We start from the raw sequence: 21,448 nt of genomic DNA, 5'->3' as shown, positions 1-21,448 counted from the left end.
CATCGTCTGAGATAATTGTGATATTAACAATGCTGTTAAGAAGGCACTGTTATTATTCCCATTCTACAGATGAGGAAAACCAAGGCTCAGGATTACACAGCCAGGACTGGCTTCAGAGCTTTACCCTTGATCACTGTGCTCCTCTGTCCCCTCAATGGGCAGGTAGGGAAACTGAGCCCCAAGGAACTGCAGGCATTTCCCCAAATCAGTCAGGGAATAGAGTCAGGATCAGAATTACAGCCCTCTTCTTTGCACTGTGTCCCTCATTTCTGCAGAGGACACACCTCCCCCAGCACTCATGCTGGTGAGGCAGGAGGTCCTTTAAAACACTGCCCTCCAAGGAGTCCATCTGAGACCCACCCACCTCCTCTTCCCTAGCACTGGTGGAAGCTGCGGGAGGGACTGCCCCTCCATCCCTGCTCACAGCTGTGTTCCCTACAGAAATGTACCAGTTCAGCATTCAGGAGTCGGCTCCCATCGGCACGGCCGTGGGACGAGTGAAGGCCGAGGACTCGGACGTGGGCGAGAACACAGACATGACTTACCACCTCAGGGAGGAGAGTGGCAGCGGCGGCCATGTGTTCAAGGTCACCACAGACAGCGACACTCAGGAGGCCATCATCGTAGTGCAGAAGGTATGGCTGCCCCAGGAGGGGGCAGGGAGGCCCCAGGGCAGTGGAGTCAGGGAGGCCACTGAGGGGCCAAATACCCCCACCCCACTCCACTCCAGGGATTAGGTCTCTCCAGAGACCCTGGACCAACCTGGGAAAATGCTGATGGTGCTGTTCCCATTTTACAAATGAGACCATGAGGCACAGAGAGGTTAAGTGACTTGTCTATGGTTGCACAGCTAGTTGTATTCAATCCAAATTTGAATCTGTGCTCTTAAACACTACACTGTGCTTCTTCAAGTCTGTACCAGGCCCTTTACACTCATCGTTTCCTCTAATCCTCATGTTTTCCTCTGCACAAGATGTTATGCCCATTTTTACAAGTGGAAAAACAGAGGCTCAGAGAGGGAAAGGGGCTTTCCTAAGATCACACCTGTAAGGAACAGAGTCAGGATGTGAACCCAGGTGTGGTGTCTTTAAAGCTCTTTCCTTCCTGAGTCTAACAGCCTCCTCACTCACTGGCCAGCCCAGGAGCCAGAAGCCAAAACAGCAAACTCAGTGAGCCCTAGGGGAAGGGGACAGACGTCCAATAAAAAAGCAAAAATCCATCTTCCAGGACTTGTTCACAGGCTTGGCAACTCTGGACTGTGCAGGCCTTTGAGACCTTCCACTCCAACCCTGCTCTCCCCCGGGAGGTCTGAGTACCTTGCCCTGGTGCTCAAATGGCCATAGGCCTTTGTACACTTCTGGGAATGGGATGCGCACCCCCTGCCATTGTCCAGCTCTTCCTCCTCCCATTCAGCCAGAATCTGTCTCCCTAATTCTGCTCCTTACAGTCTGGGCTCTGCCCTCTGGGACCCATAGAAACATCTGCTCTTGATGGCCCTTCATTCACTCAATAAGCTCATTATGACCCACTCTCTACCTGGCCTTGAGGGTTTGAGGATGGAGAAAACTCCCAGTTTCTTCAACTACTCCTCAGAGGATAATAATATGATACTAATGCTTATAATAAAGTGTCTACAATATGCCAGGCGCTTTTCAATTGCTTTCCATGTATTAACTCATTTAATCCCTACAAAAACCCTCTGAGGTACTATTATTATCCATTTTATAGATGACAAACTGAGGCCCTGAGAAGTTCAATCAGGTGCATCCAAGGTCATGTATCTTACAGAGCAGAGTAGGGATACGGGCCTGGGCAGTCTGGCTCCAGAACCTACTCTTTTAAGCATTATGTGGTTTTTAGTCCTCTGATCTCCACTTGTCCTCACTGTAAGATGAGCCCATTTCACAGATGGGGAATTGGAGCCCCAGAGAGGCCCTACATCACAGAGCAGCATGCTCAGGCCACAAACCCCGCCTGGGGACCGCAGCACAGCATTTGCTCTCATCCCCAGGGCTGCCCCATGTCCACCCTCTCCTCCCTGGCTCCCAGGCCCCCTCCCGCCTGCTCCAGCAGTGGCGCCTGAGGTGTCTCTGTGGAGTCAGTGCTGGCTCAGGGAGCAGAGCCCCTGCCTGATTGATGACCTGGCTCCAGAGCCCATCGCTCACTCCCAAGCCAGGCCAGCACTTGCCTCCCTGCATCCTGATTTCCCATGCAACAGGATGGAGGAGGAAGATAGCCATTCTTTCTTTTTCTTCCTTTTTTTTTTTTAATATTTTGCTGCTGGAGAAGGGGTTGGGGGTATAAGAGGTCCCCTACACATAAGGCAGGTCTCGGGGAAGGTTACCCTTGCCACTCAGATGGCTCCCCCGCCATGTAACAGAAGTGCCCATGGCTCCACCATTGCAATTCCTCTTTGCTCTAAGGCATTGTCCTTCGAAGGCCAGAGCCAAAGAGCCATGGAGCTCATTCATCAGAGGGTCACCCACCAGCACTCCCTGATGAGAAGCAAGGCTCAGCATGGATTTAGTTAGATCTCTGAGGAAAGCTCTAAGGCAGCCTGGCTTATCAGGGTTCAACTCACATTAGTAGCTGCCACCAATATACCAGGAATGGGGCTCATTTAACCCTCCCACCTGAGGCCCAGAGAGGCCAGACAGATGGCCCACAGACACACAGCAGGTCAGCAGCAGTTTCAGCACCCTTTCCTCTCATGGATTTAAGGGCTGGAACTTGGGAGCGGTACTGCCTGAGTTTGAATCCTGCCTCTGCCAGTGACTAACTGCTCAGTGACCTTGGGCAAGTTACAGAACCTTCTGGGCCTCAGTTTCCTCATGTGTAAAATGTGATCATAATAATACAAGCCTCTTGGGGTGGATGTTGTAAAATTAGATGAGTCAATATATTTAAAACACTGGCACATAGTAAGTGCTTTGTACATTAATCAATTAATGAAACGCCCCCAACATACTGTGCCCAGTAGCAGGAAGTCTGGGTGTCAGTCCTTGGCTGGGTGTCCCTAGGCAAGACTGTCCCCAGCAGGGTCTTACTTTCTCCAACTGTAACCCGAGAGGGTTGGTGTGGGTCTTGGACAGCCAGCTGCGTGGTGCAGCCCTGGTACTCCGGCGCCCCTGCGGAGTCAACTGTGACTTCGGGCCAGCTCCGCCCTCTCTGGGCCCACCTGCCCCTGACTTGGGATCTGTCCTGTCGAAGTGTTGAGCAGATCCCAGGCCACTCACCGGCCCTCTCCTCTCTCCCTCAACAGCGCCTGGACTTCGAGTCCCAGCCCGTGCACACCGTGGTCCTGGAGGCCCTCAACAAGTTCGTGGACCCTCGCTTTGCTGACCTGGGCACGTTCCGCGACCAGGCGATCGTGCGCGTGGCCGTGACCGATGTGGATGAGCCCCCCGAGTTCCGGCCGCCCTCCGGCCTCCTGGAGGTACAGGAGGACGCGCAGGTGGGCTCCCTGGTCGGCGTGGTGACGGCGCGGGACCCCGACGCCGCCAACCGGCCCGTCCGGTGAGACCCCCGCCCGGGGCCGACGCCTGCTGCCTGCTATCCCGCCAGCGCCGGACAGACGGCGGGCAGAGGGGGAGGGGCCCGGGGCGGGGAGAGAAAGGGGAGAAGACGGGGTCGGGGGAGGGGAGAGAGAGAGAGATGGACACAGAGAAGCAGAGAAACGGGCCGGGAGCCAAAGAGACAAAGGAAACACATTTGAGAACAGTTGCAGGGAGACAAGGGACTCAGGATAAGGAGGGAGAACCAGGTATAACAGATAGCGCGGGAACTGGGCTCAGCCTGGGACACACACACACACACACATACACACCCCTTCATCCTTCCAGCTTTTCAGGTCAAAAATGTTGAAAACATCCTTGACTTCTGTTTTTCTCTCACACCTCCCTCCAATCCATCAGCAAGTCCTGTCATCTCCGCTTTAAAAACATCTCCACAATCTAACCACTTCTCACTTCCAGCGTGGCTGCCTCCCTGGTCCAGGCCACTGCTTTCTCTTGGCTGGATTACTGCCTCTACGCTGGTCTCCCTGTCCTCACCCCTCTTGAATCTAGCATCAGCACAGGAGCGACTGATCCCACCCAAATGTAAAGCAGGGTGTGGCCCTCCTCTGCTCAAACCCCTCCAAAGGCACCTCTCTGGCTCTCTTACCAGACCCTCATAATGACCCTCAGACTTTACGTGATGTGGCCTCACTGTAACATCTCAGACGCCACCTCCCACTGCCCTCCTTCCCTTGTTCGTTCTGCTCGCCACACTGGCCTCCTCACAGCTGTACAGATACACCACACCCTCCTCTACCTCAGGGCCTTTGCAACTCCCGATCCTTTTACCTAGAATCTTCTCCCCCTTAATATCCCCATGATTGGTCCTCTCACTTCCTCCAGGACTTTCCTCAGGATCCACCTTCTCAGTGAGGCCTTTCCTGACCACTCTTTATGAAATGTCAATCCCACCCCAGCCTCCTGCCCCCAGACTCCATATCCATTTTCCTTTGTCCTCATCAGTCTTCATCACCATCAAACACACTGCCTATTTTTCTGCTGACTTTGTTTGTCCTCCCTGAACAGGAGGCTCCAGGAGGGTGGGGATGCATGTCTGTGTCCACTGTCTGTGTCCACTGTGTCCTGGTATCCTCAGGACCTCACCCACTGCCTGGTGGACACTCACTGCCGCATGGCAAATGAACTAAATGTAAAAAACAAAGAGAAAAGAGACAGAGAGACTCACAGAGAGGAAGAGAGACCAACAGCGAGAGGAAGTGATCTGAGAGAGAGGAGAGCCAGTGGAAAGAGGGCAGGAATAACTGAAGACAGAAGGACCTACGTGGCACTGTGGGAACAGAGAGAGGAGACTTGGAGAGAAAGCCAGAAAGGGGAAGAAACAGAAACAGAGGCAGAGAGAGGGGAAGAGCAGGGAGGGAGGCAGGCGGGTGGAGGGGAGGGGATGCTGCCACGCTGTCAGTGGCCCTAAAAGGGTTTGGGAACTGCAGGGGTTGGGGAGTCCCTGACTGTGGCCCAAGATGGAAGAATGGCAGATAGAAAATGATCCAGAGGAGGAGACTGGGGTGGGGCAAATGGGCATGGTGGGATGGATGAGAATAACATTCCCATGGTCGTCTGTGTGAATGGCTGGCTGTCTGGTAGCTATATGCAGCCTGTGCAACCTTCCATGGCAACCCTAGATGAGGACACAAAGATACCATTCTGCTTAACGACCCATGGGTTCCCAGACTGGGAACTCACCTCAGGGATCTAGAAAGACTTCCTGGAGGAGGTGGGAATTGAACTGTGCTGGGTTTGTGGGTCTGGCCAGATGTAAATATGAGAAGGGCATTCCAAGCACAGGGCTGTGGAGGCAGAGGGCATGGTAGGTGTGCGCAGAGAAGACTAGATCTGATAGCTGCTGGAGACTGAGGGGAATGAGCCGGCAGAATTCTGACAGCCTTAAAGTTAGGCTACGGAGCTCAGAATGCCTCCTGGGCTGTCTCCACCCTTCTCGTGGCAGAAATGGCCCTCCACCGCCTCTGAACTCCTCTGCCGCCCTTCCATCCCCACTGTCGGGAGGCCCAGGCTTTAAACATCTCTGTCAGCCTCTAGCTCAGTCCCAGATCTCTCCCAGGAGAGCCTTATCACCCATGTTTATCAGGGAAATGAGGCCTGGGAAGCGTGGAGGCTTCCCCAGGTTCTCAGAGGGAGTTAAGAACCAGGAGTAGAGCCTGATCCTGGCCTCCCAGGTAGGTGCTCCAATCTGCCTGCTCCCTTCCTCTCCAATATTGCTCTCCACACCCCTTCTCAGTCCTCTCCCTCCTCCCTCCGTTGGCTTCCCTTCCCCCCTGCTTTTATCTGCACTGAAAGGGCCAACTTTGAAACCTGCTTTTCACCTCCTTTCATCTCTCTTTGCCGCCCCTTCCCTGGGGCTCCTCAGATGTGGAGGCGGTGAGGAGCTTGAGACAGGTCCAATTTAACACCACAAACATTTACTCAACTCCTCCTCCTCCGTGCCGGCCCTGAGCCAGGCCTGAGATGACTCAGCGAAGGGCAGTGCCGGGGAGGAGTCCCTAGTCTACAGAGGACAGATGTAGAAATGGGAGGCCAGACAAGGGGTCCTCACAGACCACATTTGTGGCCCAGAGCCCGGGTTATCCTCCAGCTCCCAAGTTCCAAAGCTCAGGGACTTAGTCAACACCTACGCCTTTAGTCATGTCATGTCTGGCACTGATCTAGGCAATAGAGAAACAGTGATGATAAGACCCAGTCCCTCCCCTCATGAAGTTTGCCCTCACTTGGGGAAGGAGAGGAACAGTCAACAAGTAGTCAGCAAATGGTTAAAAGGGGTCATTGCTGATGAAAGCTATGAAAAAAATTAGCAGGATAATAGGATAAGGACTACTGGGGCCACAGGGGACAACTTTGGATTGAGTGGTCAAGGAGTTGACCAATGAGCATCAGAATGAGAAAGACAGAGTCAATCACACAAAGATGTGAGGCAGTGCATTCCAGGTAGGAGGAACAGCAAGGGCAAAAGTCCTGAGGCAGGAACAAGCTCAGTATGTTCTGGAAATGAAGAAATGAAGTGGCATCCTGGGAGATTTTGCCTAGCATAGCAGCAGCTGGGAAATACAGAAATGCAGGTGTACAGAGTAAATTTTCTGAGTCCCTGCACTGGAGAGATTGGAGGATGTGTCATACTGTTATGTTACATTTGGTCAGTATGTAACCTGTCAGGGGAAGGAATGGGATTTAACCAATGATGACCTGCTTCCTGAGTCCAGCCTCCTGTCATTTCATCCATGCTTGGACTCTCTTTGCCGTTAGAGCAGTTCCCGACCTTATGCCATGCCCTCCCCTGTGTGTCAGGCACAGAGATGAGTCGGACATGGGCTGATGCAAGGGCTGGGATCCCAAGTGAGTGAATCTAGTGACAGATCTGAATGGGCTAAGGCAGGGGCTTAAGGATTAAGGAGCTCCACGGGGTGGAGGGGGTGGCGACGACTCTGGGTACCAAGGAGGGGTGGCCCCTGAGTAAGGACCAAGAGGATGAGGTTGGAATGGGAAGAGGGCACTCCAGGGTGAAGGGATAGTGAGGGCCTGGTGGCAGGAACAGAATCATGGAGCCAGGAGGTTAAATTCAGGAGCAGGGAGCTCAGCTGGATAAGTTCACATGGCGGTGGGAGGGGGGAGTGGGAGGGGGAAATGAGATCAGGGAGGGGCACTTGGGGACAAGCTGCCAAGGACCTTGATGAAGGTATAGAACTTTATCCTTAGGCCGTGGGAAGCCTTGGAAGGCTTTTGAGAGGAGGAGGAGAGGGCTCAGATGGGCTCATCTCTGGATTAGGCAGCCTGAAAGATAGCCTGGCCATTTACCAGCCCAGCCACAGCCCTACCAGCCCCAGCTCCACTGTGAGTCTCCTTTGAACATCAAAAACAGGAAAGCCCGCGCTGGACCAGAGGGAGCAAATATTTCATTTCCTCCCAGCACTCCACAGTCGGGTCCAGCAAAAAGGACATGGGCTTTGGAATCAGAGAAGACCTGGGTTTGAATCCCAGCTCAGTTGTAGAATTGTGGGCAAATCATTGCACCTACTCCAAACCTCGGTTTTCCTATCTCTAAAATGGGCGTCACAGTAGCACCTGCCTCATTCATTTATTCAAAAAATAGGTATTAAGTTTCTACTATGTATCATGTTCTGTGTTTGGTGGTTTGAAGTTGGAGGTTTTTTTTTTTTTAGGACTTATTATTATTATTTTATTATAACATCACCAAAGATCTCACAGTTAATTGCTGGCACATTTAGCTGTGACTGTCACTCATAAAAATCATAAACATGTTATTCAAACTCAGTAGGCCCTCAGGAAATGGGCTTTACCATTTTTCTCAGTTGTCTAGACACCCGTTTCTCCCCTTCATTCCACAGCCAGTACTGACTATATTCAAATTTCTAGACATCAAGTGGGGGCTTTGAGTGCGTGCTTTAAAAAGGGTGGGGGAGGGGAAAGACTCACAGACAGGATGGAGCGAGTGGAGGGGGATATCCCTTGGGCAAGGGAGCAGCCCCTTTGGCATCTGAAGAGTTGCCCCCACTAGAAGCTCAGGTGGAGGCCGGGTCATTCAGCCCTGCTGCACGTAGACCTTTATGTACACAAGCCCGGACTCAGGAGCCCCGGGCAGCCTGGATACACGCGAGCCTGCTGACTTTCATGTTTCTCATGTCTGTGTGCGCTATATGTGCACATATTTCTATGGAGAAAAACCATGTGCATCCTCAAGCCAGGAAGACGTACCCTCCCCTCTTCTCTCACCCTGACCTTGACAACAGCAGCGTTCCATGTTCCTACCTTGTGGAAGTGGCTGCAGGTAGAACTTGCTGGTCCTGAGGAGGGCTCTCTTAGTTAGACCTGGGGCTCTGGACTGACAGCTGTGGCTGGGGACCTCGGCTTTGCCACTAACCAGCCCTTTGGACTCAGGGCAAGACACCTGGCTTCTCTGAGCCTCAGTTTCCTCGAGTGTAAAATGGCAGTGCAGCGACGACATTATCTGCAAGGATTGGAGGAGCTCATGCAGGTGAAGCCCTTCCACAGGCCTGGCACAAAGTCTTGCTGAACAAAGAATAAGAGCTAATCCTTACATCATGTGGCAGATGACCAGCGCTATTAAAAGTGTTTTATTGGTAGTACTTGTCTAATCCTCACAACCACCCTGCGAGGTGGGCATTATTATTGGCTCCATTTTTAAGAGAAGGGAACTGAAGAACAGAGAGGTTAAGTGACTTGCTCAAAGTCACACAGCTCGATCTCCTGACCACCATTCTCAGGCCTCCTTTGCACACACACATATGCACACACTCACTGACACACCCACACTCTTTCACTGCGCTCTTCCACCCACACCTGCTCATGTTCCCCTTCCTGCCCTCCAGGTCATGGCTGACCAAATGAGTAGGACAATGGGATTCAAAGAGAACCTTCTAGACCCACAGCTGCCTCCTGTCCTTCTGAGACCACTGTCCGATGTCCAGACATGATGCCTCCCAACCCCCGGCACACAGACCACATGCTGGGTTGGAGGGTCTCCTGTGTACCAGACATTTCTAAATGCTAATTAGAATAACAATGTTCTCACAGAGTCATTTTCCTAGAACTTGGCTAGGCACCTATCCCTCAGCAAGGCACTGAATCCTCCCAACCACTTGCAAGGTAGCAGTAAAATTATTTCCATTTTGCTAGAGATTAAGGCTCAAGATGAGGTGACTTGTCCAGGGACATCGTGGACCTGGATCCAGACCCAGGGCTGAGCGGCTGCCTCTTGTAGCTTTGTTCTTCCAACTGCAACACAGCATCACACAGACGCACACACACAGACATATACACGCTTTCCACTCCCAACACAGACCAGACCCACAACTCATGCACCTACATGTGAGGTGTACAAGCCTCCCCCGCTGCCCTCCATGTCTGCCAGGCCACGCTCCTTGCCACACGACATGCCCCTCCACCCCTTCCTCCCACTTACTCGCTGGCTCCCTGAGCTGGAACAAAAAACCACCTGGGCTCAGCCAGCCACACTGACCGGCAGCCCCAAGTCCCTAGCTGGTTAATGGCACCTCCCCATGGTCCCCGCCCCCTGGCCTTGAGAACAGCTGCCTCCACTTACATTCCAGCCCCCGCTTCTCCTCTAGCAGGGAACAAAAGAGGGGGGAGGAGGACGAGGAGGAGGGAGAAGAGAGGAGAGAGGTCTAAGCAGAGAGGGGAGGAGAAACAAAAAGGCGGTGGGCATCCTTCCACCAGCCCTGCCTCACGTGCAGCAATCAGAGCCCCAGGCCGTGTCGCCCACGCTCCTGGCCCTTTCCTGTGCTTAGTTCTTCCACCTGTAAAATCAGGAGGAAGTCTCCATGGTTCCTTCCAGCTAAGCCAACACTCAAGAATCTGGTTCTACCTCTTCTGGACCCGAACATCTGACAGGGTCGGGCTTGGGGCAAAGGGAACCTGAGGCTCCATGCATTGCCACTTTGGATGGTTCAGCACACTAGGAAGAACTCTGGGCATAGAGTCCCAAATTGGGGTACAAATTCCAATTCTGTGACAGTCCCTGTGCAACCTTGGCGAGGGTTATTGCTAGCCCATATGGAAACTTGACTTAAATAGGAAAAAGGTCCCCACTTTGAGAAGATGCTCCCTGGGCTAGGACACACAACTGGGCGGGCAGAACACTGGCTAGACTTCCCCCGCCACTTCCCCTCTTTAGCCTGGTAACTTTGTGCAGGACACACAACCATACTCGGTAGTCCTAAGATTGGCAGGTTTCCTCCCTGAGCCTCAGTGTCTTCATCTGCAAAATGGGGTGAGATCACATCAGCCACACAAGATGCCAGGCAAGGAGGGAACTTGTTTGTCTTGTTTGCCATTTTATCCCCAGGGCTTAGCACAGAGCAGCACAGAGAAGTTTAGGCATAAAGAAACAAACTGAGGGATGGCTGGAAGAAAAAAGAAGCTACAAACTGTTCAGTCCTATATTCATGGGAGGAATTATTATCTTGGGTCTGAACCTCCCCACACACTTTCACCCAGGTCAGGAGGATCCAGGCTGATCAGGGCCAAAGAGGATGTGGGCTTAGCATCTCAGGGACAGGAAGGAGCAATGAACTGGGGACTCAGGAGACAGACTGTAATGCCCACTACACTCATAGATACAGCGCTTTACAGTTTGCCACAAGCCTTCACCTCCACCACAACAGTGAATATGAAAACAATAAGGGCTGTTACCGAGTTCCATAAATTACCTCTAACCCACACTGTGTGAGGTGAGTATGAATCACCCCCTTTTCCAGACAAGCAAACAGAGGTCCAAGAGGTCCGATGACTTGTCCAAAGTCACACAGGTAAAATAAGTACAGAGGATTCAAAGCCAGCTCTGTCTGCCCCCAGATCTGTCAGTACCCCCTGGGTGCCATTATCCCCATTCAACAGATGAGGAAACTGAGGCTCAGAGAGGTTTGGTAATGCAGCCAGGGCCCTACTGAAGGGTCATCTCGGGGTTTGGGGTCCCCAGTAGAGGCAGTTTCTGGTGTCCTCCCCTACCTGGGCCTCAGTTTCACCTTCTGGAAGATGGGGGAAGGCCCCTCTCCTGCCGGAGAGGGCGGCGGGAGAGCTGGGGCGGAGCCCCGCCCCACCACGCTCCTTTGTACTGGCAGCACAAAGCGCCCTTGCTTGGCATTCCGGGCCTTTGTCGGTCTCGAAGCCTGGCGGCGCCCCCGCCCGCATTATCAGCGCGGGGAAGCGGCGGCCAGAGCTGGCGGGGCCTCTCTGGGCCGCCGCCGCCCGAGACATGTGTTGGACACGGGCCTTTCAGGCCTGGAGCCGCCGCACAAAGGCCCGGGAAGAAGGCGGAACAAAGGGCTTTTTCACGCGGCAACTGAAAAGCCGCAGATTAGCACGCGGCGTGCTGGGCTGGCGGGGAGGGGCCGGCGGCCATCCCCCCAGACCCCTCCGCCCTGCCCTCTGCTCAGCCCCTGTCCCTGCCCTGGGGCCTCCAGACAGCCTCACAGCGGCAGAGTTGACCCCCTCCCTCCTGCTCAAAATTCCCCTTGGCTCCCTGGGCCGCGTCACCCCCCTGAATTCTGCACTCTCCGTGTTCCGGTGCTGCCCCTCCCTACTTCCCAGTTCTGGCCATCTTTTGCACCATTTTCCCTTTCCTGAATGATTCTCCCCACCCTTTGCACTTTCTGTTCCCCCTGTCTGGCATGCCGTCCCTGTCCCTTTCTCAAGCCCAATTCTAGGGTCACCTCTTACAGAAACATAAGAATTAAATAGTCCATGAGTGCCGACTCTGTGCTGGCCACTTTGCCTTCTTCCAGCCCTCACAACTGCTGTGGTATGCAAATTATTAGCCCCATTACCCAGCAGAGAAAAGTGAGGCTCAGAAAGGTTGAGAGCTGCCCATGGTCACACAGCAGGTACCTAGGGCAACTGAGATGCAAACCAGATCCCTTTCCATTCCGTTGGAAAGGATCTCTCTTGCTCCTTGTGTCTCCCAAGCAGGTGGTCCCTCTTTGGGAGTATGGTGGAGGGCACGGGCTCCACCTTCAGTCAAACCCGCCCTGCCCTCCTCAGGTATGCCATTGACCGCGACTCGGATTTGGACCAGATCTTTGATATTGATGCGGACACAGGCGCCATTGTGACAGGCAAGGGGCTGGACCGAGAGACAGCCGGCTGGCACAACATCACGGTGCTGGCCATGGAGGCAGGTGAGCCAGGGGGCAGGGTGAATGTGGGAGGGAGGGGTGATGGCTGAGGGACGGGGCTGTGGGCAGGGCAAAGAGTAAGCAACTGGACAAAGATGAGGGGACAGCAAAAGCTGATCAGAAGGAACAAAACCTGGGAAGGATCCCAAGCCAAAAAGGCAGGGCCAGTCTTGAGGCTGGCTTTCTTCCTTCAGCATTTATTGAGCACCTACTACATACCAACCCCTTTCATAGAGCCTGGGCATACAACCCTGAACAAGATAGAAAAACTTCTGCGTTCACGGGGGAAAGCTAGACTAACTGAGAGAAAGGGTGTATGCATGTCAGCTGATGCTAAGTGCTAACAGGAAACCAGGAAAGAAGAAAGCAGGGGAAGGGGATTGGGAGGAAGAGGGTGTTTCTCTTTGTAGAAGGCCTCTCTGAGGAGACATTTCAGCAGAGATCTCGATAAAGTCAGGGAGTCATGCTGCCATCAGAGGTAAGAGTGTTCCAAGCAGAGGGAACAACCAGTGCAAAGGCCCTGAGGTGGCAGTTTGCCTAGTGCGTTGGAGGAACAGCAAGGAGGCCAGTGTGGTTGGCTGAGGGCAGGGGTGAGGATGCAAAGTGGTCAACCATTGCGGGGTGTTTGGACTTGACTCCAGGTGAAGTGAGAGTCAGTGGGAGGTTTGAGCAGAGGAGAGAGGTTGCCTGACACGATACCTCTAGCTGCTGCATTGAGCATAGACTGTTTGGGGACCTCGGTGGGGGAAAGCAGGGGCTTAGCTAAAGCTACAGGTGACAGTGCCAGGAAGATGAGACCATGGCCTGGCCCAGGGTGATAGCCTTGGAGGAGGTGAGAAATGGTCAGCTTAGGGAGACAGGCTGATGTTAGAGCCCGCAGGACCTGCTGATGAGATGATGTGGACGGGGGAAATGGAGAGGGGTCAAGGATGACTCCAAGGTGCTTAGCCTGAGTTTCTAGAAGAGTGTGTATGTGCGTGTGTGTCACAGGCATTTTGGTGCAGCTTGTGGGGCGTGTGAGCTGAGAGTGAAAGAGGGGGGCCCTGAGACACGGGATCCAGACAAGTCAGGCCATGGAGGTGACGAGCTAAAAGCATGGGGGCGTGCAGCCCCAGGCCCCCTCCACAACCAGAGCAGTGCTGCCCCTGCCACTGCCGGGACCTGCTCTCCAGGCTCCCCCTCCCTGTCAGCTCTCAAGGTCTCAGGAGCCAGCAGAGCCGCCAGTAAGCAATGGTGACAACAGGAATACTCGGGAGTCTCTGAGCCTCCGGCGGGCACCATTCAAACTCCCCTCTTCATGCCTTGGGCCCAAGCTCCTCTTGCCCCTTCGAGCCCTCCTGGTGGCCTTCTTCCTCCTCCCCCTGATGCCACCTCCGACTTCCCGGGCCCCACCAGCCCCTTCCAGCCGAGGAAGTCCCTCGGCTGAAGTTCCCTTCGTCTCTTTCAACTTTGGTTTAAAAGAAAATACAAAGCTGGCTCAAACCTCAGTGCCTGCTGCTCCGGAGCCTTTGAATCCACTTCTCCACCGCATGAAAGGGAGATAACAAAGGTGGCTGGAGAGGAAGTGGTGGCTGGACTGGCAGGAAGAGAGCTCCCCCTCCTTGCCTCCCTGAACCTGCTCCCTGGGCAGCCAGGGGGAATGACTGGGCTGCTGGGCAGAGATGCCTCCTCTCCCTACCCACATTTACATCTCCCCCACCAGCCTGTCACACCACCTGACGGCCCACCCCAGCAGATCCCTTCTTGGGTTAAGCATTGTGCTTCTAGCCAGTGAGTCTCCTTCAGAGAACTGCCAGAGCAGCGTACAAAGTCTGTAATGCTGCCATTTCACAGGTGAGAGGTGGGGGGAGAGGAGGGAGGACTCTCCCCCACAAACATTTTACAGTGTTTACCTAATAGGTATTCTGAGTTAGATGCTTTGTAGCACATATTTTTACTGAATCATGACCAGTTACAGATCAGCACCCATTTTACTGGTGGGAAAATCGAGGCTCAGAGCATTAGGAGATTTGCCCAAGGATGTGCAGTGGCAGAGCTGGGATTTAGAATAGGTCTACCTGGTTCCCTCCACAGCTTTGCTACATGGCTTCCCTTTTCCCAGTACTCGGCTCTCTGGGCCCCACTCCTATCCCCGCCACCATCCCCAGAAATTGACCATCCCCAACTGGGCGTGAGGAAGGAGATGAATCTCCGAAAGGGAAAGACTGGTGGCTGGGCTAAAGACCACTCCCCTCTGAGCTGCAATTCACAACACCTGCCCACCTTTCACTGGGGATATTAACCAATGGGAAAACGAATGGTTCCCACTTCACAGTACTGCTGGGAGGATTAAATAGGATAATGCACAGAAATAACTTAGCCTGGTACTTAGTAAGTACTCAGTTAATGGGCTCTATTGATCTTGACTCTGTGCACTTGACTTAAGCACCAAATCTGTGCGAGGCACTTTACAGTGATGTGCTCATTGAATCTTCCCACCTATCAGGTGTCAATTCTGCCATTATCCCCAATGTGTGGATGAGGAAACTAAGACTCAGGGAGGTGAAGTCATTTGTCCAAATTCCCAGCCCCAGACTGTCTGACTCCACAGCCCAGCTCTCACCCAGATGCCCCTCAAGTTGTATGTCTTTGGTGCCGGCCACGAAGCCAGGAACGTCACAAATAATCCACCTACTCCAGCTTCTTGCCATCTCAGTGAGACAAAGACAGAATTATTATCTCCACTTTGCAGATGAGGAAATAGAGGCTCAGGAAGGACCAGTGATGGCCTTGAGGTCACAGAGCAAGTCCACAGAGGGCCAGGGCTGCCAGCAGCCAGCTGGGGCCCCAAGTGCAATGCCCATGGGTCTGCCAGCACATGCCCTCCTGCTGAAGAATCCATTTGGCTTCCTCAGAAACAAGGGACAGTGGCGGGGTCTTGGCGCCCCACCTGCTCCGGGCATAACAAACATGAGGTGACGAGAATCAGAGGAGAAATATTTACACAGAGCGGCCAAGCTTTGCGAGCACCTCGGAGAAGGCAGCGCTTGGCCAGCCGGAGCCACCGCCTGTCATCCTGGATTACCTCAAAGACTCCCAAACCACTTAGTATGCCAGCTCCCCTCTCTCCGAACGTCTGAGTCATCCATTCTGCCCATGCAGACGCTCCTTCCACTGACATTATCTTTAACGTTTTGTAATCATGAAATATTAATGACCGATATTGAATTTAAAGTACAATTTGTGTCTGAATCCTTCGGTGGAAAGGGCAGTTGTAAAGGGACAGTCTTCAAAGAGACAAGGTGGGGGTGGGGACTTGGAAAGTCAGCGTGGGGGTCAGGGGGGTGCCAGGGGGCTGCATCTGGCCCCCTCCTCCAGGCCCCAAGCTGGTCTGGAGGGGTGGTCTCTAGCTGCCTGGGACAGCAAAGAGTTAACCAGATTAGCTAGAAGCTTCCTCACCTGGGTCACCCCAGGACCAAGTCATGGTTTTACAGCACCCTGACGTTTCCTTCCTACCAGAGAGCACAATTTGTGATTTATATATGAATTTGTGTGCATACTTAGTTCATCTCTCTTCCCCAGGAAACAGTACCTTCCATGAGGGCAGGGTCTCACCTGTACCTGTAGCATTCACACTGGGCCTGGCGCTTAGTAGGTGTGCATAAATATTTCCTGAATGGATGGAGAAATGGGCTTGCCGGCCCAGTTAGGAAGGCAGCGTGATGTGATGGAGAAAAGCTGGTTCTAGTGGTGCGGTTCCCAGCTGTGTGACTTTGGACAGTCATTCCCCCTCTTCTTGCTTTGGTTTTCCCGTCTCTTAAACAGTACCGTATTGGGTGGCTGGAAGGATAATAACTGTTATTATTAACTATTAATAAGAGCAGCTTCTGTTGATTTGAAATTCACAATATGCCCATTATTGTGCTGAATGCTTTATATAAAGGGTCTGCTGAGGGCCTCTTGTCACCTACCTGGCCTGGGCACTGGGATCTGATGGTAAAAATTCTTGGCCACTGACCTCGGGAGCCCACAGGTGGGCAGGGAGAGACATCAGTGACAATGCAGAGTGGAACGAAGTGGGTGGTGAGCACTCATGAGGTGCAGGGAGTGATTTGCCCCCCACCCCCAACCCTGGAGGGCAAGAAGGCAGGAAACCTTCCCTAGAGGAGGGCACAAAGGCTGAGTTGGGTCTCGGAGTGGGGGAAAGGGGGTTTGGGTACTCCCAGCAGGAAGACCCCTGTGTGCCAAGACCTGGAGGCAAAAAGACTCCTGTCTATTCTGAGAACAGAGAGGTTGGGTGTGGCTAGAGGCTGGGGCTGGAGAGCGGTGGGAGCGGGCAAGGTGAGGTGAATGCACAGAAGCTCCCTGGGCTTCTACCCGAAGGGCCTCGGATGTCCTATGAGGAGCTGGCCATCTCCAGGGGACAACATAGAGCCAATAGAAGACTTAGGGCAGAAGAGTGAGATGGTCAGATGGACTGTCCCCCGGGTTCATAGGGGAAGATGGGTGGGAGGGGGCCAGCCTGAAGCAGAACAGATGGGAGGCTGTCAGGAAGACTCAGACTTAAACATGCACCGAGGGTGCAGGGCAGGCTGGGATAGGCGGGAGGAAGCACCAGGGAGGCTGACGGTGCCGTCTAGGAAAGAGGCATGCCACAGCCCTGCATGGAAGGGGAGGCTTCAGAAGGCAGTGAGCTCCACATCACCAGAGGTGTGTAAATCAGGCCTAGGCTCCTCTTGGACTCGGTAACTCCCAGGATCCTGTACCACCTAGGTACCTAACGGATGCTGGCAGGAAGAAAGATTTTGTGATGTCCACGAGGTCTCTGTAGGACAGCCCAGAACATCAGAACCAGCTTAGCACTAGGGAGGAAAACTTTCTCCCACCCCCTCCCAATTCCAGGGCCCCTAATTCACCCAGAAGTCCTCCCCCACCCTTTGGAGGACTAAACATCTCCACCCCAACAAGGTCAAACTTCCAATCTCCACATGGAAGACAAGCAGATCATCGAAGAGACAAAAAAGGGCACACTAACCTCCTGCTTCCACTGGAGGTGAACCAGGACAGGGCAGGGAGCTCGAGCCATTGGCTTCTAACAGCTCTGACACCCCTCCCCGGAGCACCCCACCTACTCACCCAGCCTCCTCACCGTCCTGCCTGCTTGTCTTGGACAGCTCGTAATTGGGATGATAAATCTTCCTGCCCAGCTGGCCAGCGCTAATCAGAGCCTGGTGTTTGGATGCAATTTAATTCCCTCGGGAAGGGGGAGGTGCTGAGGGGACGGCGGAGAAGAGGGTCCAGGCTCTGCTCCCCCCACCTGGCACACTGCAAGTGAGTGAGAAAGAGGTACCCTCCAGCTGCCCCCACCTCTCTCTCCCCCTCCCTCCCTCCCTCCTTCTCCCCACTTCTCACTCTCTTCCCACTTCCACTCTTGCAGCCTCACTTCTCTCTCTGGGCTTCTCTCTCTCTCTGTGACAGCCAAGGAGAACTTTAGAGTCCAACTCCATTTGTTTCACTGATGAGAAAACCTTGGTGCAGAGAGAGAGAGACGCAGGAACAGGGTCACAGAGCTAGACTGCTCCCCGGATGGAGGGATCCTGGAGGGGGCACAATCCACCTCCCCTCCCCTCTCCCCATCACCTTCCCGGCATGCCAGCATAGTCAAGGATGCCACAGATGATGAAATCCATTCATTGGACAGAACTTTATGAAGCACCTACTGTGTGTCATGCACACAGGGGCTTAGGATGCAGCAGTAAACCCAAGAGACCAAAATTCTGCTTCCTTTCTAGTGGGGGAAGTAGATAATAGGCAAGTTAAGTGAGAGAAAGCATAGAGGATATTGGATAAGTGCTATGGAGAGAAATAAAGCAGGGAGGGGGGTATCTGGTCAGATAGCAAGGAGCAAATTTAAATAAGGTCATTGAAGGAGGTCACTCTGGACAAAGATCTGAAGGAGGGAAAGCAGGAAGCTTGGAGCAGAGCCAAAGGGAGAGAGGGGTGAGGGATGGGGCCGGGGGAGGGGTGGCTTGTGGTCATGTGGGTCTTGGGCTTTTTTTCTGATTGCCCAGGACAGAAATCAGTCAAGGAAAGCTTCCTGGAGGAGACAGAGACACTTGTTTGGGGTCTTGAGGCAAGTAGAACTCTGGCAGCTAAAGATGGTAAGAGAAATAGTATAATCTGATGGTTAAAACTCCCCCTTTGGAAGCCCAGGTTCAAGTCCTGGCTCCCTTGATAGTTCCCTGTGGGACCTCGGGCAAGTCCTTTACCTCTCTGAGCTGGTTTCCTCATCAGCAAAACAGCTCTAATTCTAATCTCTACCTCCCACAGTGACTGACAAAATGAAATGAGGCAGAACAGACCCTGGCCCAGGTGCTCGATATATGTTTGCTGGCGTCCTTCTGGGAAGGAGCTCATTCCTAGGAGTGCCCTAACAGGGTCACCAGGCCAGGCCCCGTCCCCTCTTCCCTTCCCGCTGGCCCCCAGCCCTCCAAGCCCAGTTTGGTCTAGACACCAGGTGAGTAACTGCCAGGGGCTGAGGGTCTTCTTTGGAAGGGAGCCAGAGTCTCATCATCTACAGCCTTTCCTCCCATCCCAGGACCTTTGCACATGCTGTTTCTACTGCCTGGAGCACTATTTCCTTTCTGTCCCTTTCACCTGATTACTTCCTAGTTGGATCTTAGCCTAAAGGTCACTGACTCCAGGGCAAACATCCTTGCACCCCACCAGGGTAGGAGCCCCTGCCCCACGCCCTCCCACTCCTGAACTTTTTTCTCTCAAATCTTATCACAGTCCGGAATGGTGTCTGTCCCTGCCGCTAGACCAGGAGACTGTGTTGGCCTTGTTCAACATTATGTCCTTTGTACAAAGGAGGCACTCAAACTGTAATAGTCAGCAAAAACCAGAAATCTGTTTCAAATTGCCCAATCCAATCTCTCATCTGTTACACATAAGGGACTCTGAGGCACACTGTCCACACTGCATGGCATCTCTCCGGCCCAAGTCTGCTCTCTTCCCAAGGCACCCACAGAACTGCCCACCCTCCTTAGCCCCTTGGACCCCCAGGGCTTTCCCTGCCACCTCTGCAGATTAATGGTGAGCCAGCTCAGAGAGGAAGCACCCGGCCGAAGCACGTTTAATTTTAATTTAGGAATCAGTTAAGGCTGCAGGCCTGCTCAGCACTGGGCTGTCAATCAGCCTTCCTCAAGGCTGCATCAATTAGTTTAAAAATATTGAATGTAATTTTGCCTGACACAACATATTGCAGCTACTGCAAAATATAATTTATTTTAGAAGAAGAAATAATTAAACTAATTTGCATGTCAGTCAGCTGAACTGAGATGCCAAGAGATGGGGGTGGGACCCGGGGGGGCCCAGCCCCCGGAGAGGGCACCTACTGCTGGGCGTTGGGTGAGGTCATCCTGGGCCCGGGTCTGAGCAGTAGCTGCAGCTGGATGGACAAATACTCAGGCAGCTGGAAGGCCCACTGGCATTGCATCTAGACCAAGCACTGGACATAGAGTTGGGAGACTCAGGACCCAACCCCAGCTCTGCCACTGACTCACCTGTGGCTTTGGTCTTGCCCCTTTCTGGGCTTCAGTTTCTCCATCTACAAAATGGGTTTACAAAGATCTCTTTTCTAGGTTCTGAGTCTCAAATGAGCTCATAGATAAGAAAGTTTGTTATAAGTTGGAATGTCCTGCACGGAGATGAAGATTAATTAATTGAGGGAGTCACTGTTTTAGACCAGAAACATTGCAGGTGGTAAAATTATGCATTATTATCAGTTATTACAAATGATGCTAACTGTGGTCAGGAGGGTTTTGGAGGAAACCAATCAGAGGCGAGGGTCGATGGGACCCTCCCCTAGCACCAGCCAGTCACCCCAGGGCAGTAGTTTGCAGTACTTGCTGCATATTAGATTCACCCGGCATGGTTAAAAAACCATCAAAGACCGAGTCTTGGGCATCTGTATGTTTTAAAGGCTTCCTAGGTGGTTCTAATGAGCCAGGCTGGAGACCTCCATGATGTCAAGGACACAGGATGCTGATTTAGGGCCTGCCCATGAGCTCTAAAGGTTCCAGGCCAGCCCCCAACTCACAGGTCGCTGGGATAAGCTCTGTAGGTGGCAATTTTGGCGATGTACAGGCACACCTCTCAGCTGCCCCTGGCCCCTGCCTTAGATCTGAGACCCTCACTCAGGCCAAAGGATTCAGGGCTTTCCCAAGAGATGACCTGTGACATTTAGAAGGAGGAAATAGAACAACAAAATGGTAATTATGTAAGATAAAGGTGTACTAACTAATCTTACTGTAAACATTTTGCAATATATAAATGTATCAAATCATCACATTTTACACTTATACAATATGTCAATTATGTCTCAAAAAACTGGAAATTAAAAAAAAAAAAAGAGGATGGAGAAACCCAGCAGAACCAAAGGAATGGCACAATAATGGGGGTCTCACCAGCAGTGGACCCAGCCCTCCAGCAGGGTATCTGCCCAGTGAGGGTCGCATACTACTCTGCGGTCTCCCTTCTTCCTCAGTGTGGAGAGAGGTGCCTGTTCCTGGCAACCGGCCTCACGCTCCCCTCCTCCCCTCCTTCCTCCCCTCCTCCCGAAAGCACCCACCGGCTGGCTGTTTAAGTTCTCCGGCAAAACACTCTTAAAAATAACAGCTCACCCGGTATTCCCAGTCACGACTTCCATCTCCCGCCCCCGGAAAAGCCCCCTCTAATCGCTGAAGCTGCAGATCTGGGTGAGCTGAGAAGATAAGGTGCCCCTGGCTAAGGGGAGCTCCAGAGAGGTGTCAGGGTCTGAGTTAATTAAGGACTCCCCCTTCCCCTGTTCCCTTCCCTGACCCCCAGGAGGTGGCCGCACCTGCCTCCCAATCTCCATTTCTCTCTTTATCAACACACAAGCAGCTGCAGTCGGCAGCCAGTGGGCCCTGGAGTTCAGAGAAAAAGGCGGCAGACCAGCCCCACTCCCCCGCAAACTCACGGGGCTCCTGGCTGCCTGGAAACTTCCAGGCTGCCCCCCAAATAGCTCCTTACCAGGCTTCATTCATTTATTCATTCAGCAAACCTATTGGAACCTATTCTGTGCCACACCCCCACAATGCTGGGGCCCCAGGAACTAACAGGACAGAGGCCTTAACCTCAGAGACGTCACAGTGGAAGGAGTGGGGACGTCATGATTTTGCTGAGGACCCT

At 53.1% G+C, this 21,448-nt stretch overlaps 1 protein-coding gene across 2 annotated transcripts in view; it reads left to right on the top strand.

Moving 5' to 3' along the window:
* The window catches only part of CDH22 (cadherin 22), a 120,208-nt gene that overhangs the window by 87,000 nt on the left and 11,760 nt on the right, over positions 1–21,448 (top strand). For both annotated transcript variants that reach the window (XM_072944316.1, XM_072944318.1), the window contains 3 exons: positions 442–635; positions 3,263–3,516; positions 12,123–12,259. In XM_072944316.1, the coding sequence (XP_072800417.1) occupies positions 442–635; positions 3,263–3,516; positions 12,123–12,259 (585 nt within the window). The remainder of the gene's footprint in view (positions 1–441; positions 636–3,262; positions 3,517–12,122; positions 12,260–21,448) is intronic.

The sequence above is a fragment of the Vicugna pacos genome, chromosome 19 (assembly GCF_048564905.1).
Source record: "Vicugna pacos chromosome 19, VicPac4, whole genome shotgun sequence".
In the NCBI taxonomy this organism is placed as follows: Eukaryota; Metazoa; Chordata; class Mammalia; order Artiodactyla; family Camelidae; genus Vicugna; species Vicugna pacos.
The sequence above is the reverse complement of the archived record's forward strand: the minus strand, read 5'-3'. Positions and strand labels throughout refer to the sequence as shown.